The 25485-nt window shown below is 62.9% G+C and overlaps 1 protein-coding gene and 1 long non-coding RNA gene across 13 annotated transcripts in view; both read left to right on the top strand.

The window, feature by feature from the left end:
* The window catches only part of TNS3 (tensin 3), a 157317-nt gene that overhangs the window by 122567 nt on the left and 9265 nt on the right, over nt 1–25485 (top strand). For 11 of the 12 annotated variants that reach the window (XM_077850338.1, XM_077850337.1, XM_077850336.1 and 8 more), the window contains 7 exons: nt 16245–16416; nt 17597–18216; nt 18526–18612; nt 20137–20268; nt 23140–23235; nt 23565–23642; nt 24317–24394. In XM_077850338.1, coding sequence (XP_077706464.1) covers nt 16245–16416; nt 17597–18216; nt 18526–18612; nt 20137–20268; nt 23140–23235; nt 23565–23642; nt 24317–24394 — 1263 coding nt within the window. The remainder of the gene's footprint in view (nt 1–16244; nt 16417–17596; nt 18217–18525; nt 18613–20136; nt 20269–23139; nt 23236–23564; nt 23643–24316; nt 24395–25485) is intronic. The other variant, XM_077850335.1, reaches the window with a different exon arrangement.
* LOC144285079 (uncharacterized) lies at nt 1491–10794 on the top strand. Its single transcript, XR_013353534.1, has 2 exons — nt 1491–1610; nt 7739–10794. It is a non-coding gene; the product is annotated as an uncharacterized LOC144285079 (long non-coding RNA).

Below are 25485 nucleotides of genomic sequence, written 5' to 3'. Positions count from 1 at the left end.
GCGCAGCCGGCATCTGGGGCTGGCGGGCAGGTAGCTCCCGGGAAAGCAGCCATTGGGCGTCAGGAGCACCCCCAGGATCCACGTCCCTCGTGTGTCACGCGGGGCCTCCCGGGACCCCTCGGTCTCGTGTCTGGGGCACGGCCCTTGCTGAAGACCTGCTTGCACGTCACTGGGTGTCTCCTGTCTGTGGTCCTGGGCCCCCCTGCAGTTTGCATGAGTGGCCCCCGTCCTGTAAGCAGCCTCCCTGTGAGGCTCCCAGACATCCTGGCACCACCTGAGCCGAGTGTGCGCGGAGGGCGGGCGGCCGGGCACGTGTGCGTGTGAGCCGCCTGCCGGGGCCCCGCGAGTGTGAGCCCGGGGGCGTCCGCCTGCCGACCCGGGTCGTCTGCCGCTGCCGCTCTGAGCACAGCTGTGACCGTAGCTGCGGCCGAGTGAGAGGAGCAGGAGGCGGCAGGGCGGCCGTGTCTCCAGGCGGTTCTTACGTGTCTGTGGACCCCCCCGCGTCCCAGTCGTGGCGGCAGCGCCCAGGAAGCCTGTCCTGCTTCCCCTGGACCCACCGGGCGGCTGCTCCCGGCCTGTCCGTCCCTCGGCGTCTGCAGAGCATCTGGGAGGGGCCCGCCCAAGCAGCACCTTCATGGGCCTTCCTGGGCCTTCCTGGGCCTTCCTGGGCCGGGGCAGCACAGGAGCGTCCGGTGGGGGTGGTGGTGGGGGGGCATCCGTTGTGGCCGCGCCCGCCCTGGGCCCGTCAGACATTTCCAACCCATCTTTGCTGCCCTGCAGGCGCATAAACAAGCTGGAGGAAATGCCCGCTAGGCTGGGGAGCGGTCCTGGGGCTCTTCCTGGTGGGGACCGGGTCTGTCGGCCTGTGCAGGGTGACGACCGGGTGCCAGGGCCACCCTGAGGCCGGGCGGCAGGTGGGCACATGTGGCACCGAGAGCAGGAGCCGGGCATCCCTGGAGGGAGGCCAGGCCAGGCCGAGGCAGGAGGGACAGGTGCTGTGCTTAGGGGTCCGCCCCGGGGGCTCCCTTCTCCAGGGCCTGGCGCCTCTTGGGTGGGTTGGCGCTGCCGCCTGCAGGGGGGAGGACCTGCGGGGCCGGAGCAGCAGGACGTCGCCGACCGAGCAGGAGCCCAGGGGTCCTGTCCACCTTGGAGGAGGCGCCACTGGGCGGGAGGGGGCGCTTCTGTCCCGGCTGCTTGCCCTGGCGGTCGGCGACGGTGACGGTGACAGGCAGGCCCCGGGCTGCAGCAGAGCTGGGCAGGGCTGCAGCTGGGGGTTTGCAAGAGGTTAACCAGGGAGAGGGAAGAGGACTGGAGAGGAAGCGGACCCAGCAGGCGGGGCGGGCCTGAGGCCCCAAGCGACCGGGCAGGCAGCCCGCGCGGCAGGCCCCAGTCCCCCCCACCCCGCCCCGCCTGCTGAATGGGCCTCCGCCCCCGGCCCGCCCCGGCCCCCCCCCCCTCCCGGACACCGGAACCCAGAGTCGCCCTGCCCCCGGAGGTGGGGGCCGCTGCTGGCTCCCAGGGCCTCCCGGGACAGCCCGAGGAGCGCCTAACCCGCCGCCGCTTCCCGGGCCCCTCCTGGACTGAGGGGCGCCCCGCCCCGCGCTGCCCAGGTAAGCGCAGCTCGCTCGGCCCCCCTCCCCGCCCCCGCCCCGCAGGACTCCTGGCTGTGGGGGAGGGGACGGGGGTGCAGAGTCCCGGGAAAGGGAGCCGGAGACTCCTGGAGACCCTGGGAGACACGGGCGCCCAGCCCCGGAACCTGGAGGGCCCCTCCTTCCAGAAGAAAGCCCTGCTTTGTCTCTGCCGGGACTGGAGACCCGCTGGGGCGGCCGAAAGCTGCCCCACAGATGTGCAGCTTCAGCTTCGGGGCCGGGGCTTCCCAGCGCAGCGTTTTCTTCTAAACCCAGAGAGCCGCCTGCCTGGCTCCCAGTGTCCCGTCCGCCCGGGGCCTGGGGCGTGGAGGCTGGGCTGGGACCGAGGCCCGGCTGTACCCAGGTGCTGCGCCCCAGTTTCCCGGGAGAGGCAGGGCTGCGGCCGGTACGGAGGGCGGGCGCAGGGCAGCCGCTGGGGGAGGAGGACTTCTGAACACTGCGGGACTGAGCACGGGACATGCGGCCGCTGGGGTAACCTGGGTGGGGGGTGGCGTCTGGGTCCCTCCCCGCGCTGGGCTCCACCTGGCGCAGCTGAGCCTGCAGGGCACGGGTGGGTGCGGGTCTGGGCTGCTGACATGCGGGGCCCCCTAGCTGCAGGGATGGGGCGGGTGAGGGGCCAGACGAGAGGGCCCCAGAGGCTCCATCGGGGGAAAGGCTGGGCCGTCTCTCCAACAAAGTGTAGCCCGAGCTCATCAGTGGCGTTGCCTTTGGGGTCTTTGCACCCGCAGGTGTCGTGGTCTCTCCTTCCGTCCTGCCCAGAGGCTGGCGTGTGTCACAGCATCACCCGTGGTTTTGCACTTTGATGCTTTAATTTTGCATGCGTGTGGATTCACCGTTAACTGGGCAGCACGGGAATGTCTTTGTGAGCCCCCAGGTGAGACTGGAGGGTGTGGGCCCCTGGGTTCCAGGCCAGAGCAGTCACCGTCTCCCTCTGTGGGTCTCAGGCCGGAGACCACCCACGGGCACACGTGGGGTGGGGCCCCCCTGCAGACCCCTCGTCCTGCCCCGAGGCCGTACCCCGTCCTGGGCTGGGGGTCCAGGGGTGGCTCCTTGGGGCAGGCTTACCTTACAGGTAGGGTCTGCCGCTGCCACATGTGCTTGTGCAGGGCAGGGTCGCCTTGGGGACAGAGCGTGGCCTCCCAGGGCGTGGAGATGCGTGGTGTCCTGTGACCGGGTTTCTTAATTGAGCTTGCCGTTGGGCGGCTGCGTCCCCGTGCAGGGCACGGGGGTGCTGGCTTGCACAGGGAGGGCTCTCGAGGATCGCTGCCTCCCAGAGCGCTGGTGTGCGTGACGGGACCGCGACCTGAAAGCATCTTTGGGAAATCTGACCTGACAGCCCTGGGCGGGGGCATCTGTGCCTGCGACTAGGGCGGCAGGTGCTCGGTCGGATGCGGGTGAGGGTCCAGGCGAGTGGCCGGAACCGCTTGCAGGCGTGGTCCCGGCTGCTGCCGCTCTGCTTTTTTGTTCGGCCTTATGTTCGGTGTCCTCTCCCCGGGTTTGGAGGGAGCGGCGAGCAGCGTGCGGAGGCACCATGGGGTTGGGGCGGCAGCCCTGCAGCTGTCGGCTCAGGCAGGTTCCCTCCCACTTGCTTGGCCTCCCATCTCCTTCGACGGCTGTCCCTGCTGGTGTTCCCCTGTGATGGGAAGGTCACGGGGCCCCGGGACAGTAGGAGCTGGGGTCCAGACCACCCCTTGCGCTGACCACACCCTTCCTGCTCCGAGTCCACACCCGCTGCCCCCGCCCGCTTCCATCCTGCCGGATTACAAGCCCATGAGCCCCGGACTAGGGAGTCAGGGCACCGCCTCCGCTTCCCATCCCGGCCTGGAGCCCTGTCCTCTCTCAGATATTTGATGGACGAAGTGCCTCCAGGCGATCAGGAAGGTGACTGACACCGGGAGACATTGGGGCTGGAGGAACCGGGGGTGGGCCCGCTTTCCCGCGTGCAGCCCAAGAAGCTTCTGGAATGCTGTGGAGCTCCCGGACGGCTCTGACGGGAAGGAAGAAGGGTCCCTGGAGGACAAGTGCTGGTCCAGGAAGATGGTGTCTGGGAGCCCTCGTGTGCTGCAGGAGCGGAGCGGACGCAGCTCGCCGTCCCTCATCCTGCGGGGCGGGCTGTTCCAGAGCATGCGGTCCACCAGCTGACCTGCGGCTTCCTGTCCTCAGTAGGCTCTCGGCGGCCTTTGGGGCAAAGCCGGCCGGAAATAACGGTGGCGTTGAAGGTGATGCTCCTCTCTGAGAACGTTTAAAAGCATAACAGGAGGCGGCTGCACAGCAGCCAAGGAAGAACAAGACCTTGTTCGCAGACGGGAGGGTCAGGCCGGAAAGGCGTTGAATCTCAGCTGAGCTCACATGCGCATCTACCGTGATTTCAACCAAAACACCGACAGCAGGTCGATGTGAAGGGACTCGATGAATTGATTCTGGAAGTGCCAAAATCAGCGGAGTACCGGCGGCGGGCGGGGGGGTGGTGGGACGGGGAATGGCCAGCAGCCGTAGGACGACGACGACGCGAGCCAGACTTCTAGGAAGGTTGGTTTGAGAAAGGGGGTGTGGCCCGCAGGAAAGAGGGGCTGCTCGGTAGGGAGAGTGGGGCAGTTGCAGCGTGGCGGGCCCGTGTCCCTGCAGCACGGGTGGGGGCGAAGGAGGCACAGAGACCTAAGCATCCGTCCGTCCGGCACAGCCGTCCGTCCGGCACAACAGAAAACACCGAGTTTTCTGTTTGCTGCCCTGGATCTCCCCCCTCTGCTTCTCTTTTCTTGCTTTTTTTTTTTTTTTTTTTTTTTTTTTTTTTTTTTTTAAGTTTTCTTATTTATTTATTTATGATAGTCACACACAGAGAGAGAGAGAGAGGCAGAGACACAGGCAGAGGGAGAAGCAGGCTCCAGGCACCGGGAGCCCGATGTGGGATTCGATCCCGGGTCTCCAGGATCGCGCCCTGGGCCAAAGGCAGGCGCCAAACCACTGTGCCACCCAGGGATCCCTCTTTTCTTGCTTTATTTGGGTTTCCATAACCCTGTATTGCGTCCCCGTTACTTTGTGCGTTCTTAGGATTTTCGTTCTTTCTGGAAAACGTGCTTTGGCCGTTCATTAAGGGGGTGGGTCTCCAAACAAGCCCTGTTCATTCTCTGCCACCTGTGAATTTTTCGACCCCATTACCGAAGGATGTTTAGGCCACGTGTGGGATTCTTAGTTGGTGGTTCGTTTCCTTGTTTTTTTTGTTTTTTGTTTTTTTTTTTTTGGAAATTGGTGCCACTTCCGTTTGGCCTGTTGGTTTCAGATGAGTAGTCGCCCACGTTTGGAGTGGTGCCCCCCGTCCGGGCTGCCTGTGCAATGGGGACCTTGTCTCGGGTTCAGAAGCTTTGTTGCGATGGGTGGGTTTTCCTGGTGTTTATCCTATTCAGGGATCGTGTGGCTCCCTGACTCAGTGATCACGTCCTGGGCCAAGCCTGGGGGGGTTTTCAGATGCCGTTTCTTCTTGCAGCCTCCCAGCTGCCCCTCCCTCTCCTCCTGGACCGCAGGTGGCACAACCGTGGGGTCGAATCCCTGGCTCACAGGCCCCTCGGCTTTGGCTTGTTCACTGTTAGGGTTTTGCTATGCTGCTCACGTGGGGTACACGCCCCTGCTGGCTCCTCGAGTCCAGGATCCCCTCCCCGTCAGCCCTGCCCTGCTGCTGCACACATTGCTCCTTCTGTATCTTTCGGTCCCACAATTTCCACTTTTGGGGGTAACTTTTGCCTCCTTGCTGAGAGTTTTTTTTTTTTCCGTTTGCTTTTGTTTTTTTCACTTGTTTCAAGAGAATGCACCGTTGTTTGTTGGAGCATGGTGACAAGTTGCTGTAAAATCCTCGCCAGACCGTTCCAGCGCCTGTGTAGTGTCGACGCTGTCGTCATTAACTGTGCATGCCCATCCAGGTGGCTTTCCCTGTCCTTGTGTGGGGAACGGGCTTTCTGATTGATCCTGGACTCCCCGCGGCTGTGTTAGGCTCTGGATTAATGGCGTCTGGTCTCCTTCCCCGTGGTGCTCAGTGCTCCTGCCCCGGGCAGATGTTGATGCTCAGCTTCCCGCTGTTCCCTCCCAAGACGCCCTCCGTGGAGGGGACATCCCCAGTGCCTCCCCCATCTGGGAAGCGGAGGTGTTAGGAAGTAGGAGCTTTCTGCTCGGCTTCACTAAACCCACCGTGCGAGGGTTTCCCTTGGTGTCAGGTTGGTCTTTCCCTTGGTGTGTTGGGTGAGCACCGAGGTGAGCGGGCTCTTCCTGGAGCTGTTTTGTCCGTGCTAGGGGTGATGGTTTGGGGACCTGCGGGAGGCAGCAAGGCAACCAGGGCACACCGAGGCTCCCAGACAGCCACCGTCTGTCCACCTGTCCGGGTCTCCCGTGCTGTGGTTGTGGGGCATCCTGGGTCTCGTTGCTCCATGAGGCTCGGGGAGGGGTGAGGCTGCACCCTCTTGGCCAGAATCATGAGTTCCCGGCCTGTTTTCAGCACTGCTGATGTAGTAAACGTTGGCTGTACGGTCACCACCTCTGTGCTGAGCCCCGGGAACCCCAAGGTGATGCAGGGACGGGACTCGCAGGTCGGGGAAGCGATCCACAGGTGCCTGAAGCATGCGCAGGGGTCAAGCAGATAAATCACTGTCATTGCGGGAAGCGGCATTTTTGAAGGCCTTTTGGAGCCAGATCCCATGTGGGGTGTGAAGCCTCAAGCTTGGGGTGGTGTCCTGTTTCCTGGAGCAGACGGGGTTGGGATAGAACGCGGGGAGAATTTATGATAAAAAGGCTAGAAACAGAAGGATACCTGTTATCCTGACCCCTGAGGGGTCTGCTCTGAGGAAAGAAGGGGAGAGGTGCTCCTGCAGCCAGAGCTCCAGGAGGGAAGTGGATGTTTCTGGAAGACACGGAGCCTTATCTTTTGTCCCCTTGGGCAGGAGTCGGTGTGGCGCCCAATGGGCATCGCTGGGGGAGGCTGTGGGGCACAGACACCTTGATGGTGAGCTATCGGGGTACCGCCGCTGGTGGCCCCACGTGGCAGGGGACAGGTGGGTCACTTCCGGCAAGGTCAGGGGCCGCATTGATGGGGCGGGCACTAGCTGCCCCCCCAGAGACCCTGCTCCTTCACACCTCGGCTTTCTGCTCTGGAGAGCTCTGTCCTCGGGAGGCGCCGCGTGGGCTCAGGCACAGAGGTTGTCAGACCAGCCGTCGCTTGACCACTGAGATGGAGAGGACGGTGCCCAGCCAGGCATGGCGCCCGTGCGTTAAGAGATGCGTGCAGAGTTGGGGCTGCCGTGGGGATGGGGACAGGCAGGAAACTGAGGCCCCGTGGGGGCAGCCAGAGGCCGGGGTGCGCAGAGCTGCCCTTGGCTGAGTGCGAGGGGACTCCAGCGGCCCTCCCTGCAGCCCCAGCTGGGCCGGGAGGAGCCCCAGGGGCCAGAGCGGCCTCCCTTCCCAGGGAAGGTATGTAGGGGGGTCTACAGAGGGGCCCACGGTGGGGTCTGTAGAGGGGTCTGCAGAGGGGTCCTAGGGGGGCCTGCAGGGAGGCTTACGAGGGGGTGGGATCCACAGGGCGTGAGGGCATCCTTTGGGGGGGTGTCCACAGGGGGTGTCCTGGGGGGTCTACAGGAGTCCTAAGGAGGGGAGTCCTTCAGCGGGGAGTCTGCAGGGGTCCACAGGGGGTGTCCTTTAGGGGGGTCTGCAGTGGTCCTAAGTAGGGGGGTGGGATCTACAGGGGGTGAAGAGGTCCTTCAGTAGGGGGGTCCACAGGGGTCCTAAGGAGAGACCCACAGGGGGTGAGGGGTCCTTCGGGGGTGTCCTGGGCGGTCCACAGGGTTCCTAAGGAGGTGGGGGTCTACAGAGGGGCCCGAGGAGAGGTCTGTGCGGTGGGACTGCAGGGGGTCTACAGAGGGGTCCTAGGGGGTTCTGCAGGGGGCTTAGGAGGGGATGGGATCCACGGGGTGAGGGCGTCCATGGGGGGGTCCACAGGGGGTGTCTGGGGGGTCTGCAGGGTTCCTAAGGAGGGGGTGGGATCCACAGGGGGTGAGGGGGTCCTTCGGGGGCATCCTGGGGGGTACACAGGGGTCCTAAGGAGGCATCCACAGGGGGTGAAGAGGAGATCAGGATCAGACCAGCCGGAAGGGACGACCACGTGAGGACACAGGGAGGAGACGGTGGCCGTCTGCATGCCCAGGAGAGGCCTCGGGAGGGACCAGCCTGGACCCGGGGCAGCCAGCCCCCCAGGACGTGAGGACCACATTCTCGTCGTTTAATCCACACGTCTGCAGCGCTTGTGGCACCCGAGCTGGCTGATGCACCTGCCGTGTGGGAGCGCCGGGATTCTGACCCAGGAGGCCGGGTCCAGAGTGCAGAGGAGCATGCTTCGCTGCAGAGCCGAGGTTGGGAACCCAGCTGTGGCACACAGGGCACGGGAGCTTCTGGAAGACGTGACTGCACACCCCCTGAGCTGTTGTTCTGAGGACCAAGTAAGCCTGCCAAGTGGCACACGGACAGTAATTAGTAGTAACATCCTGATGCTTTAGGAAGAAACCTTGCTTTTTCTCACAGAAACTTGTCTTCCGTGTTTTGCTCATATTTCCAAGACTCCGCGTCATGCACTCAGCAATGGCGAGGAGCCGCGTGGTGTTAACGGAGGCCGAGGTTTCCAGCGCTGACCTCGTGGGGCCCGTGGTCCTTGGGGTGGTTGGGGCGCTGCAGTCAAGCCCCACTACCTGCCTAGGGACCTGGTTCGGGGTCTGAGCACCAGTGACCTCCTAAGAATGACAGAATTACCGTTTCCGAAATTAGAGCAAAAACCTCCCGTTAACTGTCTGGGTTCCCAGTTACCACGTGTGCTGGGGGCATCCGGGAGGAAAGTCCCCAAATGCCGGAGGTTGTGAGAGATCATTCTAGAAGGAGGCCTAGGATTTACGTGCATCCGATTTTCTGCAGGAAATGGGGTTTCCCAGTTACGTCCAAGCGGCAGGTTTGTGCCCCGCGCCCTCCGCACGGGGTTGTGGCGCTCCGTGGTGCGGTCGAGGCGGGAAGACGGCTGCTCGGGGCCCACGTGTCGCTGGCCTGGGCCGGGCTGCAGGAGCCTTTCCTCAGAAGGTCCGCGGCCGAGGTGAGCCAGAAGCCTGTGTGCGTTCCCAGAGGAAGGCCCGGCCAGCTGGGGGGTGTGCAGGAGGCAGGGGCATCGAGGTCTCCTGTCCGTGGCCTGGACCCGTTGTGGGACTGGAATCCTTCCGGGAACCTGGGACCCTCGACCACACAGGTCACGGGGACGGCGCCTCACCGACTGACCTGGGCCGCGTCTTGAGGGGTCCGTGTGTGCTGCCAACCTCCCTCCATCCGTCCGTCCATGTGCAAATCCGGATGCCTGCCATCTCCTCTGTGGGCCCTGCAGCAGGTGCACCGGCCTCCCTCTGCTTGGAAAGCACCTTCTCCGGGCTCTTGGGCTCCGCAGGGGGGCTTCCTGGGGGCAGCGGGGGTGCCTCCTCCCTGCCGCCCTGTCCCCAAGCCCGACGCCGGCAGCGGTAGGCAGTCCCGTCTACCTGGACTCCCACCCGATGGGAAGCAGCTGCAAGGCGGCGATCTCCGGTCACCGGGGCCACTTGCTGCTGCACGGAACCGGCTAACGGAACATGGAGGGAGGACGTGGAGTCACCGGTGGGAGCCCGAAGGCTGAGCACGCCCCTGTCCTCCTGCGGACGAAGGACAGCACACACCGGGGCCCCTCTGGCCACAGAGTATCAGCAGCCCTGAGAAGAGTGCCAGGTGCCGACTCAGACGGGACACGGCTCCGCGGCGTCCACCCCGTGCCACCTCCGTGTGGGAGGCCCCCGCACCCCGGGCGGCCCCGCATCCTCAGGACCTCCACCCCCGTGCCTTTCTTCCGACTGCTGTGCACAAGAAGCAGTTTGCTCTCCTGGGTGCGCACGCCCAGGCGTCTTTGCAGGTTGCCGAGGGGCCCCGCTCGCCCGGCGCGTCTGGAGAGTAGGGGGTGCTTGGCAACCCTCGCGGCCAGGAAAGCATCCGCTCAGTGTCTCCAGGGGAGGAGTCTCCTTGCCAGTGTGTTGGAAGCAGATCCTGGCTGGAAACGGATGTGCTCGGAGTGTAGACGACGCACAGGGCCGCAGCCTCCCGGGGCTGGTGCATCCGCGCTCCTGGTGCTCGTGTCCCCGGACAGGCGGACGCGGCAACGCTTCCCAAGGGGGTGAGTCCATCTGCGGGGAGGGCGTCCTGGCAGGTCCACTGCCTGCACCCAGACGGGAGCCGCGACGGCGACGCCAGCACCGGCTGGGCAGCTCTTCTAGCAGGCGGGGCTGGTTTACCTTGGGAGCGCATTCCCGCCTCTCCCGGAAAATGCTGACCGTAGCTGTGGAACGCGTTCACGTTCCACGGTTTTTGTTTTTTTTTTTTAAAGATTTTTTTTATTTGAGAGCGAGAGGGAGTGAGCACGAGCAGGAGGGAGGGGCAGAGGGAGACGCAGAGGAGCAGCGCGCTCCCCGCTGAGCTGGGACCCGACGCGGGACTCAATCCCAGCACCTGAGACCAGGACCTGAGCCAAAGGCAGACGCTCCACCGACTGAGGCTGCCCGGCGCCCACGTTCTGTGGCTTTGACGTGAAGATTTATGAACGAGAAAGCCGGACACCATCTGCGTGGAGGCCGGTCATCACTGCGTCCTGTTTGCGGCGTATGTGGGGCTGCAGACGTGCGGTCTCCACATTCATCCGGAGACACGCAGGGCCCGCTTTTCCAGTATTCCAGGGGTTTTCCCTAATTAATTCTCATTATATCTGGCTGCCTGGCCATCCTTCCTTTGGTTTCCAGAAGGTTGGTGAATGGCCTGTTGTTCTTACACAAATCACAGAAGCGTTCAAAGATTAAGGACTTCCTTTAAAAAAAAAAAAACACCGATACCCAACTTCCCATAGAAAGCTTTGCCTTTTAAGAATAATACTTTAGGGCAGCCCGGGGGGCTCAGCGGTTGAGCACCTGCCTTCGGCCCAGGGCGTGAACCCGGGGTCCCGAGATCGAGTCCCGCTTTGGGCTCCCCACATGGAGCCTGCTTCTCCCTCTGCCTGTGTCCCTGCCTCTCTATCTCTGTGTCTCAGGAGTAAATAAATAAAATCTTAAATAGAAAAGAGCACGTAAAAGTGCAGCGTAATCTGTAATTATTAACAGCAGGCGATGTGAGTCCTCGCCGTGCCTCACGAGGCACCTGTCACAGGGAGGCAGGGAACGTGGGTTCGGGGTTCGAGTGCAGGTGGCGCACCGGGGTGTCCGGGTCGGGGCACTGCCCTGCAGCAGGGTCTCCGTGCTGGGTGGGCTTTGGGCAGTGCGGGACCGCCTAGGCCCTGCCAGCTTCCGCGTGAGGCCAGCCGCGGCCGGCGGCCGGGGAGCAGATGTTACCCCGCTTCCCACAGAGCCTCCTGCGGCAGCTCCCGCGGGACCTAAAAATAGACGTTTTGGAAAAAAAAGGCCTGTGACCCCGTCACCCCTGCTCCGAGGGGAGGAAGTGCAGGAAGGGTAGGCCGTGGGGGGACTGGGCCCAGGAGGTCCCGGAAGGCCTGGGAGCCCAGGGAGCCACATGCCCCCCCACCCCGGCCCTCGGCCCTGCAGGCGCCAGGACCCCAGCTGGGGACGGAACCAGGAAGCCAGAGTCTGCTCTCCAAACACTGACCCTATTGTGCCTCCTGCACTGGAAAGGGGAAGTGTGAGAGTCTGTCAGGAGGACGCCGGGGCCGCGGAAGGCGAGAGCTGGGGCCGCACGAGGTGGAGCAGGTCCCCGGCGGCCCCCACGTCCTGCAGCACGGAGGGAACAGAGGGCCCCCCGCTTCCTGGGACGCAGCAGGGCCGCTGGCCATGCTCAGAGCGGAGCGCCCACCACGTGCCCCGTGGGGCCGCCTCGCTGAGCCCTGGCGGCGCCCACTGCACCCCGGGGCCTCCTTCCGGGCCAGACTGCGCGGGTGACACTGCCCGGGACAGCGGGTCTAGCAGCGTCACCGTCACCGCCCGGCGCGTGTGCAGGGTACGTGGAATTGGCCACACGTGTCCCACCTGCCTGTTGCCGGGCGGCCTGCAGGACAAGTGGCCAGAAGGAGTGGCCCCCGCTGAGGTCCATTTTCCGGGTTGAGGGGTAATCAAATCCTATCGCCCGGGGCCGGGAACGAAACCCGGCCGCTGCCCCAGAGGCGGCGCCAGGGAAACAAAGCCACTTACTTTCATGGGAGCGCTGAGCTTGCTGCTTTCCGGGAACAGGCGACACGGGAACACAGCGGGCTCTTATCCCCGCCCGCCCCCTCCCCGCTGGCGATCCCAGGCGCCACACGAGCCAGCGGGGCAGGGCTTCCCAGGGCCGCCGGGGCTCGGGGCCGGGAGCCAGCAGCACCCGCGAGCACCTTCGGTCTCCAGCAGTGGGAGGAGGCGGCCCGGGTGCCCACGCGTGACCCTTGGCGCTCCGGCCGCACATGGGGGCCTGTTGGGCTGCACCGGGCAGCTTCTGACCCCCGACGCGGAGGTCACCGCGGCTCCTCGCGGGGCCGTGGCATGGCTGGGACCTGGCCCCACTCCTGGGGGCCGGACCCTGGAGCGCTGACTCCACATCCCGCCCTGCACTTCTTTGGTTAACTTCTGAGCTCGCGCTCCGTCGTTCATGAGTTCAGGACAAGCCCCCACTAGCGCCCGCCCCGTGGCGGCGGCTCTGCCTCCTGTGCCCAGAGCCTCAGAGGGTGCCTGGCACTCCTGGGGCGTCCGCTCAGCGCACTGCAAACCCTCGTACTGCTAGGCTTCCATCGAAGGAGTTTCCTCCGAGAAGCCTTCCAGGTCCCCCCCAAGGTAGATGCATTGTCCCTTCCTCGGGGAAGCTCACAGGCTGAGCTTCCGGCCACGTGCCCACCCAGTGTCGGCGGCCAGCACAGTGCTGACGAGGCGGTTGGCGCTCAGCAGGTGCATCCGAAACGGGGAACGGGCAGGGGTAAAGTGAGGATGCTGTTCACCATCAGGAGGATGCTGGCGGAGGGAGGGAGGGAGGGAGGCGCCGTGCATCTTGGTCGTCACCTCCAGCATCGCTGGACAGGATCGGAGGGCGCGCTTTGCAGACCCTCCAGTGGCCGAATGACTCCACCGACTTCTACTTCACTGTATTACTTTATTCATCTCTTTATTTAGAGAGGGAACAGGGAGGGTCGGGGGCGAGAGACAGAATCTTCCAGCAGACTCCGCAGGTCGCGCAGAGCCCGACTCGGAGCTCGATCCTGCAACCCTGAGATCACAAAACCCGCCAAGCGGGGTGCTTACCCACCGAGCCTCCCAGGCGCCCCCACCAACGCGTGGCGTAGGGTGTCCTGGCACGCGGGGCGCTGCGTGGGGGCAGAAGGGCGGTCTGCCGCAGGGGCGGGGAGGAGCAAGGGCCTTGCGTGGGGATGGAGCACGGCCCTGAGGACGCAGAGTCTGTGCCCGAGGACGCCCGGCTTCCTCCCGAATCAGACACGGTGCTTTGTTTCAAAGTCTCTCCGATTTTCGTCGCTTTTGCTCTCAAGCCGATGTGTATGGTTTTCTTTTTGCTCGCCTGGCTTAGATGTCATGGATTTTCCCCTACACCTGTGACTTGGTTCCTATAGTGCGTTTGGGAGAGCTCTTGCTAAATACCTTCCCCGGGCTTGCTTGCAGCTCGGTCTGTCCCCTTGCACCGCCCCGGCACCGGTTGTGTGCGTGAGAATTTCTCGCCACGTCCCACACGGCCTCGTGCCCTGCTGGTGCTCCTCTGACTTACCCAGCTCCCGCATGGCACCCCTGCTGCGTTGTGTGCTGATGGAATCATTGGCCGCCTGCTTCGTGCCATTTTGTTTTCACGTCATTCTAGGAGTTCCACTTGATTATTCTCCTTTTTAAAAAAGATTTTATTTATTCATGAGACAGACAGAGGGAGAAGCAGGCTCCCTGTGGGGAGCCGATGCAGGACTCGATCCCAGGACCCCGGGGTCATGGCCTGAGTGGAAAGCAGACGCTCACCACGGAGCCACCGGGTGCCCCATCCACTTGATTATTCTTTTTTTTTTTTTTTTTTTAATTTTAACTTGATTATTTTTAATGCATTCTAATTCTTCTGTGAAATTTTCATATATTTTCCTGAAACGTTTTAAGTTTTCTTATTTTGTGTGTTTTTTAAGTGTCTTTTCACTCCACTGTGTATATAGCTGTGGCTATTGTCTCTCCTTTTGTCTTCGTTTTCATTTCTTTGTTCTAGTATCTGTTACTACCAGGACTGATCGTTTTTTTAAGTTAAATATTTGAATTGTGTCCAAAAATTACAGATAAATACGTGGGTGGATGGATGGGTGGATTGATGATTAGGTAGGTGAGCAGATGGCTGGATGATGGATGAATAGATGGATGGATTGATGGATGGATAATGGATGGTTAGACCAGTGGGTGGATGGATGGTGGGTGGATGGATCATGAATGGATGATAGATAAATAGAAATATAGATAGGTGGGGGATGGATAGATGGGTGGGTGGATGGATGAATGGATAGGTGGATAGATGGATGGGTGGATAATAGATGGTTAGATGGGTGGGTGCGTGGGTGGTTAGGTGGATGGATGGATGGGTGGGTGGTTAGATAGGTGGGTGGATGGATGGGTGAATAATAGATGGTTAGATGGGTGGGTGGGTGGTTAGATGGGTGGATGGATGGATGGTTAGATGGGTGGGTGGATGGATGGTTAGATAGGTGGGTGGATGGATGGGTGGATAATAGAGGTTAGGTGGGTGGGTGGATGGATGGGTGGATAATAGATGGTTAGATGGGTGGGTGGGTGGTAGGTGGATGGATGGATGGATGGATGGATGGATGGTTAGATGGGTGGGGGGGTGGGTGGGTGGATGGATTAATGGATGGGTGGATGGTTAGAGAGGTGAGTGGATGGATGGGTGGATGAGTGGTTAGGTGGGTGGTAGGTGGGTGGATGGATGCATAGATAATAGATGGTTACATGGGTGGGTGGGTGGTTAGGTGGGGGGATGGGTGGATGGATGGGTGGGTGGTTAGATAGGTGAGTGGATGGATGGTTAGATGGGTGGGTGGATGGATGGGTAGATAATAGAGGTTAGGTGGTGGGTGGATGGATGGGTAGATAATAGATGGTTAGATGGGTGGGTGGGTAGGTGGTTAGGTGGGTAGATGGATGGATGGATGGATGAGTGGTTAGATAGGTGGTAGGTGGGTGGATGGATGCATGGATAATAGATGGTTAGCTGGGTGGGTGGATGGTTAGGTGGGTAGATGGATGGATGGATGGATGGATGGATGGGTGGGTGGGTGGATGGATCGACTGACCCATAATAGGTAGAGGCAGGCTCTGGCGGGTGAGGTTAACTTTGGGAGGGAGATGTTTCTCCGGGGCAGACCACTCAGATCCGGGTGGGGCTGATCTGTTTCTGGCTCTGGTATTCCCACAGCGTAGCCTTCAGGGGCCTCCCCTTGAATCCTAGGTCCGTGCCTGCTGTGAGCTCCCGGGCTGCTGTCCAGCCCCCGTGAAAACTCCCCTGCTTAACCGCGTGGCTCCTCAGCAGCTGCGTCAGTCTCGGCTCCACACATCTGATCCCTTCCCTTGAGCTGAGGCGTCAGAAGGACCTTTGGGCCGATCTGTTCTCAGAACGTTTCTTCACTTCCCCCATGCCCCGGCTGCTCGGGTAGCTCAGAACCTCCGTCTTTATCTCCGCAAATCACTGGGATTTCACAGTCCTGCCCACGGGCTTGGGTCCAGGCTCGGCTCCACGTGCTGCCAAGTGGGTCTGTGGCTGGGGTGTGTGACTCGCCCACATGCCTCCCCTTTCCTGGAAATGAGTAATTGGAGTGACGTGGGATTCTTAGGGACTCAGTCATGCTTTTATCAACCTTCCCTTGTTTTAAGGCAGAAAGCAAAATAACGAGTGTTTCTTAGCGTTCTTTTATTGACCTGATGGATGTGCCCAGTTCTTGAAGCAGAAGTTTAAAAAAAAAAAAAAGGCAAGATTTAAAAAATACGCAGAATTCATGGTGATGCCGGACCGTAAGCAGATGGGGGTTTTGTCAGGGGAGTGTACAGAGCTGGATGGAATCTGTGGGCTTGGCGTTAGACTGGAGGTTTCCGTGGCACTTGGCCTTCATGCCCAGGGCGACAGGGGCCAGGCCAGGGTCTGTGCCCATTGCGGGGGCGAGGACCGGAGAGCGCCCGCCCAGCCCCCGACACGAGGCCAGCTCTAAATGGAAAGCGGGCCGTCTCTGTGCAGCGTCTCCTGCTGGCCTGCGGGCCGAAGGCCCGGGCCCCGTCATGGGAGAAGCGGCCTGCGGCACGGCCATGGCCGGCCCGTCGTACGCTGGTCTTCAGGGGGTGACGCTGTGCTTCCCTCCTTTGTCCTTGCAGACGCGAGCGTGCAGGATGCCTGTCTGCTTGCCCTGACGTGCCATAGCTGGCAGCAGGCGTGTGTGCGTGTCCTGCCTTCGGGGAGCGGGCCTGGCCAGAGGGACCCCCCTGCCGCCCCAGGGTGGAATCGGGCCCTCGCGTGCGGCGAACGTTCTAGGCCTGTAAGCCACTCTCTGCTGTGCTTTCCCTGCTGCAGAACCCCGAGGCTGCCCTGAGGTCCTGCACCGCGCCGTGGGGATGTCCGGGAGTCCCGTGGGGCCCAAATCCACAGCGCTCCGGGCCGACTCGCCGGCGGCACCTGCCTTCCAGCGGGCGTTCACGGCCTCCTGCACCATCACCAGCAGCAGCCCCGCCCAGCGGCGGGACAGGTAGGGACACGGGCCCTGGGACTTAGCGCTCGCGGCTCCCGCAGACGGGGCGTGGGGACGGGGGGGCGGCGGGGGGCTCGGCCAGCAGATGACACGTGGCTGCTCTGTGCATTGAGAACAGTCGCCGTTCAGAAATGTGATCGCAGATGAGAACTCCTGAGAGTCCCCATGCACCCTGGGGACCGTGGCCAGTTAAGGACTGGGCCTCTGTGGCAGCGGGCTCTAAGCTGAGGCTGGAGCAGGGGTGCGCGGGACCGGCCACGGCTCGGTCTCCCTCCTGGCTGGGCGGAGGGGTAGGCGGGCAGATGCCGGCGCCCTCGGGAACATGGCAAGCACAGTGACACCCTGTTGGTGGGCCTGGGGGAGCAGGGGTGCAGCGGGAGCAGGGGGCACAGATGGCGATGGGGCGGCCCCTGGCTGCTGCCCGTGCCCAGAGTAGGAGCGGCTCCTGAGTGGTTTCCGTGTGCAAGGACGGGGCACGCTCCAGGCACACCTGCCGGCCGCCCCCTTACTCTTTACAAGGGGAGGGTCCCGTGTAAGGGCGGCACGCCCGGGGCAGGAGGCGTGTGTGACACGCGGCTGGTAGCCGGCTCCTGGACACCTCACCGTGGGGGACTGTTGGATGCTCCACGTGGGAGCTCCCCATTGTGGGGGTGCTGACTTCTCGTGTTCTCTTTTTTTTTTTTTTTTTTAAATCAAACCCTACTTTCGTATCATTGTATCTATGATGTGATACATATTACATTTTAAGCATATTATTACCTATGTGCGTGTGTTACTATGTTCGCAAGCCCGGGGCTTGAACATATTGCACATGCGACCCTGAGATCAAGACCCGAGCTAAGACCAAGCGTCAGCCACCCTGGCATCCCACCTCCTCATGTTCCCGCTGGGACCCCTTAGTCAGTATTGGAAACCGAGTCAGGCGCCCCTGTTGGCTCTTGAGGGAGGAGGCGGAGTAAAGCAGGGCCACAGTCGGCACCCGGGGAGCACTCCCAGGAACAGCAGGGCAGCGAGCCGCGTGCTTGGCATCGCAGGGAGGGACCCGGGGGTGCGGGCTGCCGCTCTCGAAGGGTCTTTGCCAGGTGAAGAGCGAGGAAGGGGGAGGTGGGCGGCAGCTGAGCGCTGACCTTGGGGCGTCTCCCGGGCCAGCGCCCTGATCGCTCTGTCTCTCCACCAGCCCTTCATCCGGGGAGCTCCTGTGGGTGGATGGCAGCCCCAAAGCCACGCTGGCTGTGCTGGGGGGCGGCCGGCCGGCAGGAGGCCTCCTGAGCCCCAGCCCCGACGGCCCCGGGCGGCCCCACCTCCCGCCCACAGAGCTCCAGGCCTCTTTCCACAACCACCCGCCATCCCTGGTGGAGCCCCCCGAGGCCCTGGGCCCCCCGGGTGGCCAGGCCTTCCTGAGCTTCGGCCCTGGCCCCATGGGTGGCGGCCTTCCCCCCGGCGAGGACCCAGGGGCCCTGCTGGCAAATTCCCACGGAGCGCCCCAGGCTCCCAGCACCCAGGGGACGGCTGCGGCTGCCGACAACGACGGCTTCCTGCCCCACGGCTTTCTCACGGGGACACCTGGGCATGTCGGCCACCACAGCCCGGTCCTGCCGGGCCAGAGCCTGGCCCTGCCTGGGCAGCCGCCCCTTCCCGAGAAGAAGCGAGCCTCGGAGGGGGACCGGTCTGCGGGCTCAGCCTCCCCGTCCTCCAGCGGCTTCTCCAGCCCCCACAGTGGGAGCACCATGAGCATCCCGTTCCCCAACGTCCTCCCGGACTTCCCCAAGGCCTTGGAGGCTGCAGCGCCCTCCCCAGGTAGGCGCCTGTCACGTCGGGGGGTGGTGGGCAGCAAGGGGGGGCTGGTGTTTCTGGGCAGCGCCGCCAGAGCCAAGCCCAGGGCCGTCCCTGTCCGTCGGCATCCTCCCCTCCGCGCCTTCCGCTACCCCTGCCCTGCGCTCACCAGCCTCCTGCCGCGCCCTGGGTTCCCACAGGGTTAGAGAGGTCACTGCTCCCCCGAGACACCGCATCCTTGACCTGGGATGCACTTTGAGCGCAGGGCTCCGTGAGAGGTGAGAGGTCGCCCTAAAGCGTCCAGAGTGAGTGTTTTTACGCTTTCTTTTGCAGATAACCCAGGTGATAAGCATGTGTCCGTGAACTTTGTCCAAGACACGTCCAAATTCTGGTACAAGGCGGATATCTCCCGAGAGCAAGGTACGCGGGCAGATGGCGTCCTGGGGCGGGGACGTCCGAGGGTCACGGCCTCAGGGATGAAAACTTAGGGCAAGTCTCCCGTTTCTTGCCCACCCCTGCGGGAGATGCAGCCGATTGTCACCAGAGGCTGCTCCCCGTCCCCGTCGGGCCCTGAGGGACGGAGGGCAGAGGTCCGCCCCACGCCCTGTCTGTGCCTGCAGAAGTAGCTGTGTGCCTCACACCTGCCATGCGGCGTCCGCCCAGGCCAGCTGGCAGACACCTGAAGTCTTGAGCGTGTCTGAGCACATAAGTCAGGGGCCGCCTCTTCCCGGAGAGCGAACAGGAGGGGGTCCCCGCGGGGCACAGTCATCCTGCTGCAGGATTTGTGGGGTCGGGAGATCCCGGGTTGGGGGGGGTGGTGAGCCCGGACGCGGGGCCGGGGGCCAGTGGTGCCTCGGAGCAGGGAGGAGGATGGACCAGGTCCTGTCCCGAGGATTCTTTTCTGGAGAGAAGGGGTTAAGCGCCCCGCAGCGCTCTCTTGGAATTCTTCTAGTCAATTAAGTAGCTCATAAAAATGGTAAGAATGTGCCTCTCTCCCCCTGAGCTCAAGGAGCCTATTGTCATGTTTGCCGGGGGCGGGGAGCCCATGGCCCAGTCCCTGAATTGGCTTTTGTGCCTGTGCCCAGCAGCTCTCGTGCTGCGCCCTCCTCGCCCTCCTCGTCCCCTTCCCGCTCCGGGATCCCCGTGACAGAGATGTGAGCCCAGTGAGCCCAGCCGGGTGGTCTGAGAAGGGCCTGCCGTGTGCCACGTCCTAGAAAACTCTGTGGGGTCGCTGACTGCGAGGGCGCAGCCTCTGGCCCAGGATGCGGGCGGGGCGGGTGGGGCTGGGCCTGGGAGGCAGGTGCCCAGCGCCAGGTGGTCCCCTGCAGAGCCGGGGGTGGGGGGGGAGGGGGAGGGTGGACAGCAGGGTTTTCCTGGTTAGCTAAGTGCCCTGCCCTTGCCCCGCCCAGCCGCGAGCCCCACATTTATGCTGTCTGCTGGGGTGAATCGGGAGGTTTATGTGAAACGTCCAGGAGCATCTGGGCCCATCCCTTCCGTCTTGCCTTCGGCCCCCGTTGGAAGTGCACACTTTAAAATATGTAAAGCGCCACGTGGGGCGGGGGCCGCAGCAGGGACAGGGGAGCCTTGCCAGGCATCCGGGCGCCCAGGCCGGTGGGCCAGGTTCCTGGGCGGTCGGTAGGGCCTTGCCTGTGCCTCACGGGTGCTGTGGGGTGAACAGGGCTCATGTGTGCCCGGCAGGTGCCAGGACCGTGCCTGAACCTGTTGAGAGCCAAAGGTGGGGGTGTTGCGCTGCATCCTTGCAGTCAGGCCCCCCTTGAAAGCTATGCGTCATCACAGGACCCCCCCTCCTACCCCTGCGCTGCACCACAAGGGACCCTGGTCCGCTCCCTCTGACCCAGTTTGCAAAAACACCTGCCTGCTGTGAGTGCGGATGGGCCACGTGGACCACGGCAAACCCGTGCATGTGTCTCCTTCCCTCCGCAGCCATCGCCATGCTGAAGGACAAGGAGCCTGGGTCATTCATCGTCAGGGACAGCCACTCCTTCCGAGGAGCCTACGGCCTGGCCATGAAGGTGGCCACGCCTCCCCCTTCTGTCCTGCAGCTCAACAAGAAAGGTAGGGGCCCCGGGAGCCGACGAAGTGCACTCACCCGCGTACAGCGTCTGCGGCCTGTGCTGACGCCAGTGAGATGTCGTGGCCGCGGCAAACGCCGCTCACGTTTCCTTCTGAGTATTTCTCTTTTCCCGGCGCGTTCTACTGGGCACCGTTCCCGTGCAAGCCAGAATGTTAATTATTTGTGAGTTTTATTCCTTTACTGCGTCGAACAGGTGATGCCTCCCCTCGTTCAGCTGCCGAACAATGGAAACAGTCTTGGCCGAGGCAGCTGCGTCCTGGTCGGCCCCGGGAGCCCAATAAATTCCTTCTCGCCGACTCTTTCCAGTGCCCACAGATGAGGCACTTTTCCAAACCATGGACGCCCACGTTCAGATCCACTTCCAGTGCTCAGGGCCGCAGAGATGAGCAGTGACAGTTGATGCACGTGGCTCACACGTTCAGGTTTCCAGATACCGCCCCGCAGCACCCAGACCCAGGGATTTTTTTTGGAGAAATGGTGGGCGGGGAAGGGACCAACAGTAGGACGTTGGAAGGGCCTGGGCCCAGCCCCAGGGGCCTCACGGAACCCAGTCTGGGGTCGCTTCAGTGCCCACAGGGTCGTGGGACGGGGGACAGCGACACGCAGGAGGGGCGTGGGGGCCGCCCCCAGGCTGTCTCCCGGGTTGCGGAGCCATCGCAGACCTCCGCGTGTGGTCGTGCTCGTGATGAAACGTGCAGAAGAGGAAGTAGATCGCTCAGTCTGAAGAGTCGGTGGGTCCGCGTGTATCAGCCACCCAAACAGGCATCCCTAATCCTCAGGATTTGGCCCGTTCTCAGCTTTACATAAGGAAACTGATAGGTACGGTTCTGTGACCTGCTTTTTGCTCATATTGTAAGAGTCGTTGCTTCTCCCGGTAAGGCTGCTGCACCCGCGGCTCTGTCCTTGCTGACGGTTTTCCTGGGAGTGGAGGCAGGTGCACCCAGGAGGCAGTGCAGGTGCGCGTATTGCAATAGTGTGTATCGCAATAGCATGTATCGCAATGATGTGTGTCAGAAAAGCTTTCGGGCTGCCCGGTGCGTGTGAAAATGAGGTTTACTCTACCGCGGTCCACTGAGTGCAACAGCCTTACATCTGGAAAGACAACGCACACGCCTCGATGAAGAAACACCCCTGGTGAGAAAGCTCGCGGCTGTCTGAGCGTCCTGCGTGTCGTGATCGCGGGTCACAGGTCGCAGTAATGACTGTAATAACAGTGGGAAGACTTGAAATGCCACCAGAAATACCAAAATGGGACACAGAGACACGAAGCGAGCAAATGCTGTTGGGAGGTCGGTGCCAGGCCACCGGCGGTCAGCTTGTGAAAACGCCACATTGGGATGCACGAGGAGGCCCCGGGCTTGCTGGGAGCAGGGGTTCTGGATGAGCACAGACTCGGGGCCCACGATGTCCAAGAGGAAGTGGCCTCGGAGCTGCGCCTGCAGGGACGTGGGGTTTGGCGGTCGAGGGGTGCAGCCCCAGGTGCGGCCGCGGGGCTCTCCAGGAAGCCGGGGCTGGGGGTGCCGGAGCTGGGTGGTGGTGTCATCTGGAAGCATGAGGGGGCCGGGGGGCTCTGCCAATCAGCTTCGTGCACAGCCAGACCTGGAAAGGGGCACCTGAAGCCCCGTGTGAAGGGTTCCCCCGACCCTGCACGCAGGTTGTGGCAGGACAGGCGTCCATGCAGGAGCGCTTGTGTCTGTGAATGGGGCCCAGCGCGGAGAGCGGGGCCGGGCATGTGGAGCACGCCGGGCAGCCCTTGGCTGTGTGGAAACGCCAAGCCCACGTCATCCCCGCATGCACTGTCTCTTCCAGAAGGCGGGTGGTGCCGTGTGCACCCTCCTGCCTCGGAGCACGCATCCACCTCTGGGGCCGACCTTTACTCGGCCGTGCGGTGAGGGTGCGGAGCAGCTTCGGCCCCATCGTGCCGGAGTCCTCTGGCTGAAATCGTAGCTGGCAGCCTGTCCTCGTCCAGGCCTGGGTTTGCGTTTGGGGCGTCACCATCCAGGGGACAGGTTTGGGAGGAACGAGCCCAGCAAGTCAGCATCCCACCTCTGATACCAGAGCCTGGGCAGCGATGGGTGTAGCCAGGCAGCCGGCTGTCCCCCCGAGACACTGTCACCCGAGCACACGTGTGTCCCCTCCAGCGCGGGAGACACGGATCAATCACTGTCCTGCCACAGCTGCAGAGGCGTGGGGCTCCTTTCCCAGCTGCGTCCCCTGCTGCCTCCCGTAGCGTCTGACCTCCTCCCGCCCTTGGGATGCGGCCTGTGTTGTCCGTGAACACTAAGTGGGGGCCACCCACGGGCAGGGCCGGGGACCACACCCCCCTGCGGTGAGTCCTGCTGTTGGGTGACCTTGGGCTCGGAAGGCCTGCACCGTACGGGGACTGTGGGACCCGCTGGCGCAGCGCCGTCTCCTCTTTCCCTCTGTTCCTGGTTTTCGTCCCCTCCTGCCCTCAGACGGGGTGCCGTCGGGGGGTCTCTGGATGCGCCTCCTCTTCGGCTGTGCGGGCCAGCGGGGGCTGCGGTGTTGCCCGTCCTCCCGTCAAGACCGGTCCCTTGCAGCTCACCCTCGGGCATCCCCCGTGTCCCGATCCTTGTCATCTGTCCCGTGAAGAAGGGACGCCACCGGACGGCACGGCCCCATGTGCAGCTGCAAACTCAGTCCTCGCACCAGGAGTTCCTGCAGGGCCGGGGGGGCCTCTCCCCAGGACCCCGTGCCTCGCCTCTGGGCACGTCACCGCAGGGCCTCCGCTCTTATCCCCTCCCTTTTGCTGCCGTGTCGTCCTGTCCCGTCTGCTGGTGCACTCGTTTTCAAATTCTCTCTCTCTTTTTTTCTTTTAAATCTCACCACAGCAGGCGACCTGGCCAACGAACTTGTGCGGCACTTCCTGATCGAGTGTACCCCAAAGGGAGTGCGGTTGAAAGGGTGCCCCAACGAGCCCTATTTCGGTGAGTGGCTGCAAGGTCCCGGTCCGTGTTCCGGCCCACGCCGGCGTCCAGCCTTCCCCCAGCCTCCGGGAGCACCCGCGGGGCCTCGGGGGCGCCAGCACCTGGGCCGCCTCCGACTCTCAGGCTTGGTGCCTGCAGGTCTTGGCTGAGAATCACCCGCGGCGCCCCTGCTTCTCCCTTTGCTGTTGTGCCGGACTCGCGGCTCCAGGAGGCTCTGCGCGGGGTCCCGGCGTGCGGGCATCGGCTGCTGAAGACATAGCCATGGATGCGTGGCTGAGCGGGGCCGTCCGCGGGGCCGTGCTAACCCTCTATGGTTCTCCCGTTTGCAGGGAGCCTGACGGCTTTGGTGTGTCAGCATTCCATCACGCCCCTGGCTTTGCCTTGCAAGCTGCTCATCCCAGACAGAGGTACATGGTCGGGTCCTCCGCGCCGCTCGGGCTCCCCGTGGACATGTCGGGGGCAGCGGTGTCAGGTCCACGGGGACTCACCGGGGCAGTCAGACTGGAGTCCGCGGGGCGACACTCAGCAGACAGGAGGAAGCCCCGGTGTCGCGTCCTGGGCTCTGAACGGCTTCCCCGGTTGGCAAGTGCCCACGTCAGGAGGCCCCTTTGGGGCCATTTGCATTGATTTGTATGATTCTACAAAGTCAGCAAGACGTCGCTCTTTTGAGCTTAAGTGACAAACATTCTCTTTGCCTTTTATAATGGCTGGTTTGAAAATAACCTATAATTCGGGGAAGAAGCACCTGCCACGTAGTGATGTGATTTGGCTGTATTTCCCAGCTTCCCACGCAGCCGTAATTTCACATAATTGTATTACATTCTATAGTGATTAATGAGCAATAGAGGTAATTGTCGCTGAGAGCTGAGGAAGGCCTGTGACTGGACCACGTCACGTCCCGCTGCCCCTTGCTCAGAACGTGGTGTCCACAGGCTGGGCGCTGTCGCCCTGAGACACCCCCCGACCCCTCAGACCCACGCGGGTCACTGCCTGGGATCCCGGGCACGAGTCTGACCGTGGTGGGAAGATCCTTCTCCGGTGAGTCGGACTCATGTTGGCATTTTCTTGCTCCTTCCCGCAGATCCGTTGGAGGAGGTAGCGGACACGTCTCCCCAGACGGCGGCCAACTCGGCCGCAGAGCTGCTGAAGCAAGGGGCAGGTCAGTGCCGGCTTCGGGATGCTTCGGGATGCCCGGTCGCGGTTGCCGGGGCCGACGGGGGGCGGTGACACAGCCTCCTTCGTCTCTGGGACTCCGCGGTTGCTGCTTTGGAGGCCTCCCCTCTCAGGGAAGCCGGTGGGGCAGCTCACGTGGGCGGACGGAAGCGGGACACCCCGGGCTGGAGATACCCCTCGTCCGAACGAGACTGAAGCCGTGCGAGAGGGTCAGGCCCTGGGTCCGTGTGGGGGGAGGCCGTGAGCCGGGAGGTGGGGGCCGGGCCCTCCAGCCACGGGCGCAGAAGCGTTCAGGGCCTGACTCCGAGAGCCGATGGTTTCGCCCCCGCTGCCGGCAGCGCAGGGTGACGCGGACCCCCAGGCGGTGAGCGAGCCTGCGCCCTTGTCTTTCAAGCTGATAGACTTTATACAATTTTTTGAAGATTTTATTTATTTATTCATGAGAGACACAGAGAGAGAGAGAGAGAGAGAGAGAGAGAGGCAGAGACCCGGGCAGTGGGAGAAGCAGGCTCCATGCAGGGAGCCCGATGCGGGACTCGATCCCGGGACCCTGGGGTCACGCCTTGAGCTGAAGGTGGTGCTAAACTGCCGAGCCCCACCGGGCGTCCCGGACTTTAAAATCCCTTAGAGCAGTTGTAGGTTGGCAGCAAAATCGAAAGGAAGGAACAGAGGTTCCGCATGCGTCCCCTGCCGGTGGGTGCACGATGCTCCCCGGCACGGCATCCCCCCCCGAGGGCGCACCCGCTGGCTGGGGTCTGTGAACCTGCCTTCACGCCGTCACGTCCCAGCCCGCCGTCTCCACTGGGGCTCGCCGGGGGGCTGTTCATTCCCGGCGACGCCGACATACTTCGCCGATCCTACAATGGCTTCGGCTGGAGTCGTCCAGTTGGTATCCCTGCCCCTTAGCGCTAGGGACTCCTTCGAGCCTCCTCATGGCTCGGCAGCTCCTTCTCAGAGCTGAAGGACCCTACCTTGCGGGGACCCCGGTGTGCGCACCCTTCCTCCGCCGAAGGACCTCTGGCGGGTTATGGCTCAGCTGCTGTCACATCCGTGTGCAGAGTTCTAGCTGGACGGGGG

Source organism: Canis aureus, chromosome 15, assembly GCF_053574225.1.
Source record: "Canis aureus isolate CA01 chromosome 15, VMU_Caureus_v.1.0, whole genome shotgun sequence".
NCBI classification, from domain to species: Eukaryota; Metazoa; Chordata; class Mammalia; order Carnivora; family Canidae; genus Canis; species Canis aureus.
Note: the sequence above shows the minus strand (reverse complement) of the source record. Positions and strands in the feature narration are given on the sequence as shown.